The sequence below is a fragment of the Carettochelys insculpta genome, unplaced genomic scaffold, assembly GCF_033958435.1.
Source record: "Carettochelys insculpta isolate YL-2023 unplaced genomic scaffold, ASM3395843v1 scaffold_0051, whole genome shotgun sequence".
Lineage (NCBI taxonomy): Eukaryota > Metazoa > Chordata > Testudines > Carettochelyidae > Carettochelys > Carettochelys insculpta.
Window position 1 is genome coordinate 1 of NW_027439088.1, and position 12,711 is coordinate 12,711.

General features: G+C 69.1%; 1 protein-coding gene across 3 annotated transcripts; it reads left to right on the plus strand.

Annotated features, from left to right (window-relative positions):
- The first annotated feature begins 6 nt into the window (after positions 1-6).
- On the plus strand, positions 7-12,234 carry LOC142006345 (tumor necrosis factor ligand superfamily member 13-like). Of its 3 annotated transcripts, none has more exons than XM_074983205.1 (7): positions 7-240; positions 1,612-1,854; positions 9,291-9,408; positions 10,180-10,227; positions 10,722-10,840; positions 11,239-11,344; positions 11,473-12,234. In XM_074983205.1, the coding sequence occupies exons 2-7, from the start codon at positions 1,642-1,644 to the stop codon at positions 11,580-11,582; spliced, it is 714 nt and encodes a 237-aa protein (XP_074839306.1). In that variant the 5' UTR covers positions 7-240; positions 1,612-1,641; the 3' UTR covers positions 11,583-12,234. The 3 variants fall into 3 exon arrangements, with proteins under 3 accessions (XP_074839306.1, XP_074839305.1, XP_074839307.1); XM_074983204.1 differs by having other exon boundaries at positions 9-240; positions 11,203-11,344; XM_074983206.1 differs by lacking the exons at positions 7-240; positions 1,612-1,854 and adding an exon at positions 7,838-7,968 and having other exon boundaries at positions 11,203-11,344.
- The last annotated feature ends 477 nt before the right edge of the window (positions 12,235-12,711 follow it).

Sequence of the window (12,711 nt, forward strand, 5' to 3'; positions counted from 1 at the left end):
GTAATTCCAGGTGACTCTTTGTGCGGTGTGTGATTCCAGCCTGGACTCCTGGGTTCTCCCCCAGGATCCTGTATTCTGCCAGGGGCTCCCCTCGTTTTCTGTCCCCCGATTCCAGGGCCCGACGGGATCATCCGCGGCTGGGGGGAGACGACGCTCAATATCACCAGCCCCTTGTCCTACAATCAGGCCAACGGCAAATTCACCGTCCTCCGGAGAGGTGTATATTACCTGTACTGCCAGGTGAGGAGCGGCCAGACACCTGGGTCCCCGGGGAGGGGCCAGGAGCCAGGACTCCTGGGTTCTCTCCCGGCGCTGGGAGGGCAGTGGGGGCTGGTGGGTAAAGCAGGGTTGGAGCCAGGACTCCTGGGTTCTCTCCCCGGCACTGGGAGGGCAGTGGGGGCTGGTGGTTAGAGCAGGGGGTGGGAGCCAGGACTCCTGGGTTCTCTCCCCGGCGCTGGGAGGGCAGTGGGGGCTGGTGGTTAGAGCAGGGGGTGGGAGCCAGGACTCCTGGGTTCTCTCCCCGGCACTGGGAGGGCAGTGGGGGCTGGTGGTCAGAGCAGGGGGTGGGAGCCAGGACTCCTGGGTTCTCTCCCCGGTGCTGGGAGGGCAGTGGGGGCTTGTGGGTAGAGCAGGGGCCGGGAGCCAGGACTCCTGGTTCTCTCCCCAGCGCTGGGAGGGCAGTGGGGGCTGGTGGTTAGAGCAGGGGGTGGGAGCCAGGACTCCTGGGTTCTCTCCCCGGTGCTGGGAGGGCAGTGGGGGCTTGTGGGTAGAGCAGGGGGCGGGAGCCAGGACTCCTGGGTTCTCTCCCCGGCACTGGGAGGGCAGTGGGGGCTGGTGGTCAGAGCAGGGGCGGGAGCCAGGACTCCTGGGTTCTCTCCCCGGCGCTGGGAGGGCAGTGGGGGCTGGTGGGTAGAGCAGGGGGCGGGGAGCCAGGACTCCTGGGTTCTCTCCCCGGCGCTGGGAGGGCAGTGGGGGCTGGTGGTTAGAGCAGGGGGCGGGGAGCCAGGACTCCTGGGTTCTCTCCCCGGTGCTGGGAGGGCAGTGGGGGCTGGTGGGTAGAGCAGGGGGCGGGGAGCCAGGACTCCTGGGTTCTCTCCCCAGCGCTGGGAGGGCAGTGGGGGCTGGTGGTCAGAGCAGGGGGGTGGGAGCCAGGACTCCTGGGTTCTCTCCCTGGCGCTGGGAGGGCAGTGGGGGCTGGTGGTTAGAGCAGGGGGCGGGGAGCCAGGACTCCTGGGTTCTCTCCCGGCGCTGGGAGGCAGTGGGGGCTGGTGGTCAGAGCAGGGGCCGGGAGCCAGGACTCCTGGGTTCTCTCCCCGGCGCTGGGAGGGCAGTGGGGCTGGTGGTCAGAGCAGGGGCCGGGAGCCAGGACTCCTGGGTTCTCTCCCTGGCGCTGGGAGGGCAGTGAGGGCTGGTGGTCAGAGCAGGGGGCGGGAGCCAGGACTCCTGGGTTCTCTCCCCGGCGCTGGGAGGGCAGTGGGGGCTGGTGGTCAGAGCAGGGGCCGGGAGCCAGGACTCCTGGGTTCTCTCCCCGGCGCTGGGAGGGCAGTGGGGGCTGGTGGTCAGAGCAGGGGCCGGGAGCCAGGACTCCTGGGTTCTCTTCACTCCCGGCAGGTGCACTTCAACGAGGGCCGGGCGGTGTACATGAAGCTGGACGTGCTGGTGGACGAGTCTCTGGCCTTGCGCTGCCTCGAGCAGTTTTCCCCGACCAGCGCTGGTCCCCAGGACCCCGAGCTGCGGGTCTGCCAGGTGTCCGGCCTGCTGCCTCTCCAGCCTCCCTCCGCCCTGCGGCTCCGCACCATCCCCGGCGTGCGGCTGAAGGCCGAGCGTTACCTCACCTTCTTCGGCCTCTTCCAGGTGCACTGACCCAGCGCAGGACGCCTGGCTGCCCTGGGGTAGTGGTGCTGAGTGGTTAGAGCAGGGGGCGGGAGCCAGGACTCCTGGGTTCTCTCTCCGGCACTGGGAGGGCAGTGGGGGCTGGTGGTCAGAGCAGGGGGCGGGAGCCAGGACTCCTGGGTTCTCTCTCCGGCGCTGGGAGGGCAGTGGGGCTGGTGGTTAGAGCAGGGGCCGGGAGCCAGGACTCCTGGGTTCTCTCCCCGGCGCTGGGAGGGCAGTGGGGCTGGTGGTAGAGCAGGGGGGGGCCAGGACTCCTGGGTTCTCTCCCCGGCGCTGGGAGGGCAGTGGGGGCTGGTGGGTAGAGCAGGGGGTGGGAGCCAGGACTCCTGGGTTCTCTCCCCGGCGCTGGGAGGGCAGTGGGGCTGGTGGTCAGAGCAGGGGGCGGGAGCCGGGACTCCTGGGTTCTCTCCCCGGCGCTGGGAGGGCAGTGGGGGCTGGTGGTTAGAGCAGGGGCCGGGAGCCAGGACTCCTGGGTTCTCTCCCCGGCGCTGGGAGGGCAGTGGGGGCTGGTGGGTAGAGCAGGGGGTGGGAGCCAGGACTCCTGGGTTCTCTCCCCGGCGCTGGGAGGGCAGTGGGGGCTGGTGGTTAGAGCAGGGGCCGGGAGCCAGGACTCCTGGGTTCTCTCCCCGGCGCTGGGAGGGCAGTGGGGGCTGGTGGTTAGAGCAGGGGGTGGGAGCCAGGACTCCTGGGTTCTCTCCCCGGCAGTGGGAGGGCAGTGGGGGCTGGTGGTTAGAGCAGGGGCCGGGAGCCAGGACTCCTGGGTTCTGTCCCCGGCGCTGGAGGGCAGTGGGGGCTGGTGGTTAGAGCAGGGGGCAGGGAGCCAGGACTCCTGGGTTCTCTCCCCGGCGCTGGGAGGGCAGTGGGGGCTGGTGGTTAGAGCAGGGGCCGGGAGCCAGGACTCCTGGGTTCTCTCCCCGGCTCGTGGGGGGCAGTGGTTAGAGAGGGATTTTCAGTTCCTGTTATGGCCCCTAGGGGGCACAAGGAAAGCCAAACTTCTTGCCCAGGGTGGGGGGGGTGAAGTGCCCAGCCCCCTCCCTTGGGGCCGGTCTCCATTCCTTGCCCACAGCAGCAGCCAATAGGAGGCCAGGACCCCCCCACCCCCACCCCCACCGCCTCATGATGGGGCGGAGCTCTTTCAGTGTCCAATGAACTTCTCCAGGGTGGGGGGGCTGGGTGTGGGGTGGGGCGGAGGGGGAGACACAGAATATTTTAAGCAGAAACACTTATTAAAAAACTATTAAACTAACGTAGCCTCGTCCAGCAACAGCCTGTGGAGGAACGGCTCTTCTGGGGGGGCAGTGGGGGCTGGTGGTTAGAGCAGGGGGGCCAGAAGCCAGGACTCCTGGGTTCTCTCCCCGGTGCTGGGAGGGCAGTGGGGGCTGGTGGGTAGAGCAGGGGGTGGGAGCCAGGACTCCTGGGTTCTCTCCCAGCACTGGGAGGGCAGTGGGGGCTGGTGGTTAGAGCAGGGGGTGGGAGCCAGGACTCCTGGGTTCTCTCCCCGGCGCTGGGAGGGCAGTGGGGGCTGGTGGGTAGAGCAGGGGGTGGGAGCCAGGACTCCTGGGTTCTCTCCCTGGCGCTGGGAGGGCAGTGGGGGCTGGTGGTTAGAGCAGGGGTGGGAGCCAGGACTCCTGGGTTCTCTCCCCGGCGCTGGGAGGGCAGTGGGGGCTGGTGGTTAGAGCAGGGGGTGGGAGCCAGGACTCCTGGGTTCTCTCCCGGCGCTGGGAGGGCAGTGGGGGCTGGTGGGTAGAGCAGGGGGTGGGAGCCAGGACTCCTGGGTTCTCTCCCTGGCGCTGGGAGGGCAGTGGGGGCTGGTGGTTAGAGCAGGGGTGGGAGCCAGGACTCCTGGGTTCTCTCCCTGGCGCTGGGAGGGCAGTGGGGGCTGGTGGTTAGAGCAGGGGGCGGGAGCCAGGACTCCTGGGTTCTCTCCCCAGTGCCGGGAGGGCAGTGGGGGCTGGTGGGTAGAGCAGGGGGTGGGAGCCAGGACTCCTGGGTTCTCTCCCCGGCGCTGGGAGGGCAGTGGGGGCTGGTGGGTAGAGCAGGGGTGGGAGCCAGGACTCCTGGGTTCTCTCCCCGGTGCTGCGAGGGCAGTGGGGGCTGGTGGTTAGAGCAGGGGCTGGGAGCCAGGACTCCTGGGTTCTCTCCCCGGTGCTGGGGGGGCAGTGGGGGCTGGTGGTTAGAGCAGGGGCCAGGAGCCAGGACTCCTGGGTTCTGTCCCTGGCGCTGGGAGGGCAGTGGGGGCTGGTGGTTAGAGCAGGGGCCGGGAGCCAGGACTCCTGGGTTCTCTCCCCGGCGCTGGGAGGGCAGTGGGGGCTGGTGGTTAGAGCAGGGGGGTGGGAGCCAGGACTCCTGGGTTCTCTCCCCGGCGCTGGGAGGGCAGTGGGGGCTGGTGGTTAGAGCAGGGGGTGGGAGCCAGGACTCCTGGGTTCTCTCCCGGTGCTGGGAGGGTAGTGGGGGCTGGTGGGTAGAGCAGGGGTGGGAGCCAGGACTCCTGGGTTCTCTCCCCAGCACTGGGAGGCAGTGGGGGCTGGTGGTTAGAGCAGGGGGGTGGGAGCCAGGACTCCTGGGTTCTCTCCCGGCGCTGGGAGGGCAGTGGGGGCTGGTGGGTAGAGCAGGGGTGGGAGCCAGGACTCCTGGGTTCTCTCCCCGGCGCTGGGAGGGCAGTGGGGGCTGGTGGGTAGAGCAGGGGGTGGGAGCCAGGACTCCTGGGTTCTCTCCTCGGCGCTGGAGGGCAGTGGGGGCTGGTCGTTAGAGCAGGGGGTGGGAGCCAGGACTCCTGGGTTCTCTCCCCGGCGCTGGGAGGGCAGTGGGGGCTGGTGGTTAGAGCAGGGGGTGGGAGCCAGGACTCCTGGGTTCTCTCCCCGGTGCTGGGAGGGCAGTGGGGGCTGGTGGTTAGAGCAGGGGGTGGGAGCCAGGACTCCTGGGTTCTCCCCCGGCGCTGGGAGGGCAGTGGGGCTGGTGGTTAGAGCAGGGGGTGGGAGCCAGGACTCCTGGGTTCTCTCCCTGGCGCTGGGAGGGCAGTGGGGGTTGGTGGTTAGAGCAGGGGGCGGGAGCCAGGACTCCTGGGTTCTCTCCCCGGTGCTGGGAGGGCAGTGGGGGCTGGTGGTTAGAGCAGGGGCCGGGAGCCAGGACTCCTGGGTTCTCCCCCGGCGCTGGGAGGGCAGTGGGGGCTGGTGGTTAGAGCAGGGGTGGGAGCCAGGACTCCTGGGTTCTCTCCCCGGCGCTGGGAGGGCAGTGGGGGCTGGTGGTTAGAGCAGGGGGGTGGGAGCCAGGACTCCTGGGTTCTCTCCCGGCGCTGGGAGGGCAGTGGGGGCTGGTGGTCAGAGCAGGGGGTGGGAGCCAGGACTCCTGGGTTCTCCCCCGGCGCTGGGAGGGCAGTGGGGGCTGGTGGTTAGAGCAGGGGGTGGGAGCCAGGACTCCTGGGTTCTCTCCCCAGCTCTGGCCTCAGCGCCCTCTTGCACAGAAGACCCGGACGCTCCGACTCGAGGTTCGCTCTTTGCCACGACCCTGTTTATTTCGCCCTCAACGCCCACCCCTGTGGCCGGCTACCGCCCACCTCCCCACGTCCGTCCGCCTGCCCTCCGGCCCCGGGCCTTCTCCCAGCTGCCGCCTTGGGCTCAGGTTTCCTCACTCCCCGTTGACTGGATAAGGCCCCCACAAAGATCTGGTGGAGCAGGAGGCCCCAAGATCTGGAGCCGGGAAGATCTCACAGCCCCACGCCCCTCCCGACCTGCGGGGCGAAGGCCGGCGGCCAGGGTTGATCGATGGCGTTCCCGGAGCTGGCAGCCGGTGGGGCCGGGAGGGCAGGCGCTTATCTCCACTTCTCCTGAGGGGAACAAACCCACGGTGGCGGAGTTCAGTTCCTGAGAAAGCCCCGGGCTGGGGGGCAGCAGCTGCATGTCGACGGGTGCTCTGCCCCAGAGCTGGGCGCATCTTGGCGCTGGGCGAGGGGTCACCGGATCACCGGCCGCCCCGCCCCAGAGGTGGGCGCATCTCGGCACCGGGCGAGGGGTCCCCATGTCCCCGGCCGCCCGCCCCAGAGGTGGGTGCGTCTTGGCGCTGGGCGAGGGGTCCTGTGTCGCCGGCTGCCCTGCCCCGGAGGTGGGCGCATCTCGGTGCCGGGCGAGGGGTCCCTGTGTAACCAAGATGGTGAATTTTCAACACAAGGGAACAGGAGTTCGGAAGGGGCTGCGCATGTGGGGTAGGGAGAAGCCCAGTGCAGGTATAGCATGGGGTGGCGGGGGGCCAGGACTCCTGGGTTCTCTCCCCAGCGCTGGGAGGGCAGTGGGGGCTGGTGGGTAGAGCAGGGGGCCGGGAGCCAGGACTCCTGGGTTCTCTCCCTGGCGCTGGGAGGTCAGTGGGGGCTGGTGGTTAGAGCAGGGGGTGGGAGCCAGGACTCCTGGGTTCTCTCCCCAGCGCTGGGAGGGCAGTGGGGGCTGGTGGGTAGAGCAGGGGGTGGGAGCCAGGACTCCTGGGTTCTCTCCCTGGCGCTGGGAGGGCAGTGGGGGCTGGTGGTTAGAGCAGGGGTGGGAGCCAGGACTCCTGGGTTCTCTCCCTGGCGCTGGGAGGGCAGTGGGGGCTGGTGGTTAGAGCGGGGGGGGGTGGTGCTGGGAGCCCGGACTCCTGGGTTCTCTCCCCAGCGCTGGGAGTGCAGTGGGGGCTGGTGGTTAGAGCAGGGGGTGGGAGCCAGAACTCCTGGGTTCTCTCCCTGGTGCTGGGAGGGCAGTGTGGGCTGGTGGTTAGATCCGGGGGTGTGGTGCTGGGAGCCCGGACTCCTGGGTTCTCTCCCAGCGCTGGGAGGGCAGTGGGGGCTGGTGGTTAGAGCAGGGGGTGGGAGCCAGAACTCCTGGGTTCTCTCCCTGGTGCTGGGAGGGCAGTGTGGGCTGGTGGTTAGAGCCGGGGGGGGGTGCTGGGAGCCCGGACTCCTGGGTTCTCTCCCTGCTGCTGGGAGGGCAGTGTGGGCTGGTGGTTAGAGCCGGGGGGGGGTGCTGGGAGCCCGGACTCCTGGGTTCTCTCCCTGGTGCTGGGAGGGCAGTGTGGGCTGGTGGTTAGAGCCGGGGGGCGGTGCTGGGAGCCCGGACTCCTGGGTTCTCTCCCTGGTGCTGGGAGGGCAGTGTGGGCTGGTGGTTAGAGCCGGGGGGGCGGTGCTGGGAGCCCGGACTCCTGGGTTCTCTTCTCTTCGGGGGTGTGGGGGAAGTTTCTCTCTGCAGTCAGCTGAGCGCGTTCATCCTTCATATGCAAATTCGAATGAAATGGTGGGGTGGGGCCGCGAAATCCGGGGGTGGACCCTGAACTTAGGGGGCCCTAGAGGCAGAGGGGACGAGCAGGACCCATGGGGGGGCAGGGGCCGGGGGCCGGGGCTACCCCCAGTTGTAGGTGGGGGGCAGAGAATCGGGGTGAACAGCTGTGGGGAGGGGTAGATTCAGGGGCTTCTCCTGGGAGGGATTTTGGGGTGCCTCTGGGGCTGCCCCCTAAGGATCTCAGAGGGGTCCCCCCCTTCACCCCACAGCCTGGGGGGTGGCTGGCTGCCCCGGGGCAGGGCCCAGCTGGCAGGCAAAACACACCCCTCCCACGCCCTGACGCAACACCAGCCAGGCACTGCCAGAACCAGCCAGGCGGCCTCGGGGCGCACCCGTCCCCCCGGAGCCACGAGGGGACCCCCGCAGGCCGGCTGGTGGGGGGGGGGCTGGCGAGGGCCTGGCACTCGGGGAGGGGCTGGGTAAGGGGGCTGCCCCAGGATTCCGGGGGGGGGATTTAGGGGGCACAGCCCCAATGGAGGGGGGCAGAGATTTCGGGGAGACCCTGGAAAGGGGAACTGAGGCAGAGGATTTTGGGGGACCCGGTAGGGGAATTTGGGAGGTTGTGACTCTCCCTCCACCTCCATGGGCAGGCTCGAGGGGGGTCAGGCGGGGGGTGCTTTGGCTGGGGGGGGCTGCGGTTTTTGGGGTGCTGGCGTGTCTGGCGCTGGTCCTAGTCCAGCAGGCGAATCTGGGGGTCATGAGGGAGCAGCTGGACCAGCTCCGGGGAGAGCTGGCTGCCGTCACGAGGGGACAGGCCCGGCCCCCCGAAACGACACAGGTGAGGAGCCGGTTCCCTGCTGAGCCCCAGGGGGCAGGGGTGTCTAGTGGTCAGAGCATGGGCCGGGAGCCAGGACTCCTGGGTTCTGTCCTAGCGCTGGGAGGGCAGTGGGGGTTGGTGGTGAGAGCAGGGGGCTGGGGGCCAGGACTCCTGGGTTCTCTCCTGGCGCTGGAGGGCAGTGGGGGCTGGTGGTTTAGAGCAGGGGGCGGGAGCCAGGACTCCTGGGTTCTTTCCCTGGCACTGGGAGGGCAGTGGGGGCTGGTGGTTAGAGCAGGGGGCGGGAGCCAGGACTCCTGGGTTCTTTCCCCGGCACTGGGAGGGCAGTGGGGGCTGGTGGTTAGAGCAGGGGCCGGGAGCCAGGACTCCTGGGTTCTCTCCCTGGCACTGGGAGAGCAGTGGGGGCTGGTGGTTAGAGCAGGGGCGGGAGCCAGGACTCCTGGGTTCTCTCCCCGGCACTGGGAGAGCAGTGGGGGCTGGTGGTTAGAGCAGGGGCTGGGAGCCAGGACTCCTGGGTTCTCTCCCCGGCACTGGGAGGGCAGTGGGGGCTGGTGGTTAGAGCGGGGGCGGGAGCCAGGACTCCTGGGTTCTGTGTCCAGCGATGGGTGGGGTGGGGTGGGTGGCTCTTACCTGGGCAGGTCTGAGGCATTCCTCTGGTTTCGCTCCCTCTTTGTTCTTGGGGGGGCCAGACCTTGGGAAGACGCAAAACCTCAAACATAAATCCAGACCGACCTTTGGTGCTGGCTGGAAGGAAATAACCCACAACCCTGGGAAACCACCGCACGGGGGGAAGGGAGAACCCAGGAGTCCTGGCTCCCACCCACTGCTCTAACCACCAGTCCCCACTGCCCCCCCCCCCCAGTGCCAGGGAGAGAACCCAGGAGTCCTGGCTCCCAGGCCCACGCTGCCTCCCCGGCATGGCCCTCCTCCAGTGCATTTTGCAACTCCCACTGGAGGGTGAGTGTGAACTATGTTTGAATGAACTTATGACAGCTGGAAAGTGGCATTGAGCAATGTTCAGATCCACCCACATCCTGCAGGGCAGTGGGGGCTGGTGGATAGAGCAGGGGGCGGGAGCCAGGACTCCTGGGTTCTCTCCCTGGCGCTGGGAGGGCAGTGGGGGCTGGTGGTTAGAGCAGGGGGCGGGAGCCAGGACTCCTGGGTTCTCTCCCCAGCGCTGGGAGGGCAGTGAGGGCTGGTGGGTACAGCAGGGGGCCGGGAGCCAGGACTCCTGGGTTCTCTCCCCAGTGCTGGGAGGGCAGTGGGGGCTGGTGGTTAGCACAGGGGGGCCCTGTTTTAGTGTTAACTCTCTGCTTTTCTTTCAGGGCCCCAGGGACTTGGGCCCTCCCTGGGCTGGGAGCATCTGGGGGACCCCATTGCGGCACAGAAGAAAACGGGGCTCTGAGGAAATCTCTCGGCACCAGGAGCAGCGCCAGCCACACAGTGAGTGTGTGGAGAGGAAATGAAAGTGAGCAGAGCTGTCCCTGTGTGGGGGATGGGGCCTGTCTCCTCTCGGGGCGCCGGCTCCCCCCAGCCCAGGGCAGGACTGGCTGGCTCAGGGGCAGGGAATGGGGCAGGGCCTGGCCCCTCTAGGGGCGCCGCCTCCCCCAGGCCCAGGGTAGGACTGGCTGGCTCAGGGGCAGGGAATGGGGCAGGGCCTGGCCCCTCTAGGGGCGCCGCCTCCCCCAGGCCCAGGGCAGGACTGGCTGGCTCAGGTGGCAGGGACTTGGGCATGGTTTCAGCTCCCTTCTGGGATCAACCCTCAAGTAGCTGAGGTCGCCAGCCTGGATTCTGCCCCAGTTCTTTCCCCTGAGGCAGTTCCTAGCGGGAACTGCTTCCCCTAGTTTACCTGCGAGTTATGATGGTGCCAGCGGTGGGATCCCTGTCTGAGCAGCTCAGGGACTCTGCGGGTTTTGTGCGGCCTGCCTGATGCACTCCGGGGAGGCTGCTGAGCACGGCAAGCCCTACCTGTGACCCATCATTTCTGGGGAGAGCTGGCACCCCTCCTGCCCATCACCCCCACCCCCCAGCGCACAACTCTTGGTGTGACATGTGGGATCCCAGATGCATTTGGTAGGCTGTATGAATTTCCAGTTCCCCTTGCTCCCCAAACCACTGGCAGCTCTAGGTCCCAGGAGCCATGGGGCAGAGTCTGAACCAGCTGGGGAGTGGAATTGGCCAGTGACAATCTCTGTCTCTCCATCTGACCCCCAGGAAAACGATCGGTTCTGCACCTGACCCCCAGCCGCTGCTCAACCAATGGTGAGTCCCCTCCCAGCACCCTCCGTGGGGCTCAGGTTGTCTCCCTGGTGCTGGGGGGCAGTAGGGGCTGGTGGTTAGAGCAGTGGGCCAGGAGCGAGGACTCCTGGGTTCTCTCCCCAGCACTGGGACGGCAGTGGGGGCTGGTGGTTAGAGCAGGGGGGCTGGGAGCCAGGACTCCTGGGTTCTCTCCCCGGCGCTGGGAGGGCAGTGGGGGCTGGTGGTTAGAGCAGGGGGGCTAGGAGCCAGGACTCCTGGGTTCTCTCCCCGGCGCTGGGAGGGCAGTGGGGGCTGGTGGTTAGAGCAGGGGTGGGAGCCAGGACTCCTGGGTTCTTTCCCCTGCGCTGGGAGGGCAGTGGGGGCTGGTGGTTAGAGCAGTGGGCCAGGAGCCAGGACTCCTGGGTTCTCTCCCCAGCGCTGGGAGGGCAGTGGGGGCTGGTGGTTAGAGCAGGGGGGCTGGGAGCCGGGGGACACTTAACAGCCCCCACCCCACACAGATGAGGGGGACACGACAGCGATCTGGTGGCAGCCGTTCCTACAGATGGGCCGGGCGCTGGAAGTGAGTGGCCCAGACGTCACTGTAAAGCAAACAGGATTGTACTTCATCTACAGCCAGGTAAGGGCCAGGCCCTGCCCCATTCCCACCCCCTGAGCCAGCCAGTCCTGCCCTGGGCCGGGGGGAGCCGGCGCCCCTAGAGGGGCCAGGCCCTGCCCCATTCCCACCCCCTGAGCCAGCCAGTCCTGCCCTGGGCCGGGGGGAGCCGGTGCCCCTGGAGGGACCAGGCCCTGCCCCATTCCCACCCCCTGAGCCAGCCAGTCCTGCCCTGGGCCGGGGGGAGCCGGCGCCCCTAGAGGGACCAGGCCCTGCCCCATTCCCTGCCCCTGAGCCAGCCAGCCCTGCCCTGGGCCGGGGGGAGCCGGCGCCCCGAGCGGGGCCAGGCCCTGCCCCCCAGAACCACCCTTTGCCCTGCCCCCCAGGTGCTGTTCCATGACCCCACGTTCACCATGGGGCAGGTGCTGCTCCGGACCCCCCCCGGCGGAGTGGGCCTGATCCTGCTGCGGTGCGTTCAGAGCATGCCCCAGGAGCAGGAGCAGGCGTATAACAGCTGTTACAGCGCAGGTGAGGCGGGGTGGGGGGGACAGTGGGGCACAGATGCAGCCACTGGGGGATGGGGGGGCCAGGCTGGGTGAAGGTGGGGGAGGGGGTGTGCCCCCCCCCCACCATGGTGTGTTCCTCCCTCCCCCCAGGCATTTTCCAGCTGCAGCGGGGGGACCAGCTCAGCCTCCGCATCCCTCGTGCCAACGCCTCCCTGGATCTCAGCCCCCATGGGACCTTCCTGGGCCTGCTCCGCCTGTAGGGGGCTGCCCCCCACCCCCAAGGAGGGAAAGGACCCAGGCGTCCGGGCGGCTGCCCATGGACTCGGCCGGGCCGGACACAACTCGGGACCCAGGCGTCCGGGCGGCTGCCCAGGGACTCGGCCGGGCCGGACACAACTCGGGACCCAGGCGTCCGGGCGGCTGCCCAGGGACTCGGCCGGGCCGGACACAACTCGGGACCCAGGCGTCCGGGCGGCTGCCCAGGGACTCGGCCGGGCCGGACACAACTCGGGACCCAGGCGTCCGGGCGGCTGCCCAGGGACTCGGCCGGGCCGGACAGAACTCGGGACCCAGGCGTCCGGGCGGCTGCCCAGGGACTCGGCCGGGCCGGACACAACTCGGGACCCAGGCGTCCGGGCGGCTGCCCAGGGACTCGGCCGGGGCCGGACACAACTCGGGACCCAGGCGTCCGGGCGGCTGCCCAGGGACTCGGCCGGGCCGGACACAACTCGGGACCCAGGCGTCCGGGCGGCTGCCCAGGGACTCGGCCGGGCCGGACACAACTCGGGACCCAGGCGTCCGGGCGGCTGCCCAGGGACTCGGCCGGGCCGGACAGAACTCGGGACCCAGGCGTCCGGGCGGCTGCCCAGGGTCTCAGCCGGCCGGGGGAAGAGGGACCTGGGTGTCCGGGGAGACGGGGTGGGGGTGGGACTCGGCCGGCTGGGGGAAGGGACCCAGGCGTCCGGGGAGCTGGGGGGGGGACGGAGGATCCCATCTCTCCTGTTGGTTTCTGACCCGCTAATAAAGGATTGCTGCCGAGAGTGACGCCCCAGTGCCCAGTCGGGGGTGGGGGCAGACCCGGGGTGCACGGCCCCCCCCCAGCTCCTGCGATGACACACGCCCCAGTGACCCCCCCGACCCCGCCCCTGCCCCCTCCCCCACCCCACTTCCATGACCCTGACCCCTCCCCCACCCTGCTTCCATGACCCCTCCCCACCCCACTTCCATGACCCCTCCCCACCCCACTTCCATGACCCTGACCCCCTGACCCCTCCCCCACCCCAGTTGCATGACCCCGCCCCCAACCCCTCCCCCACCCTGCTTCCATGACCCCGCCCCCACCCCAGTTCCACGACCCCGCCCCCAACCCCTCCCCCACCCTGCTTCCAT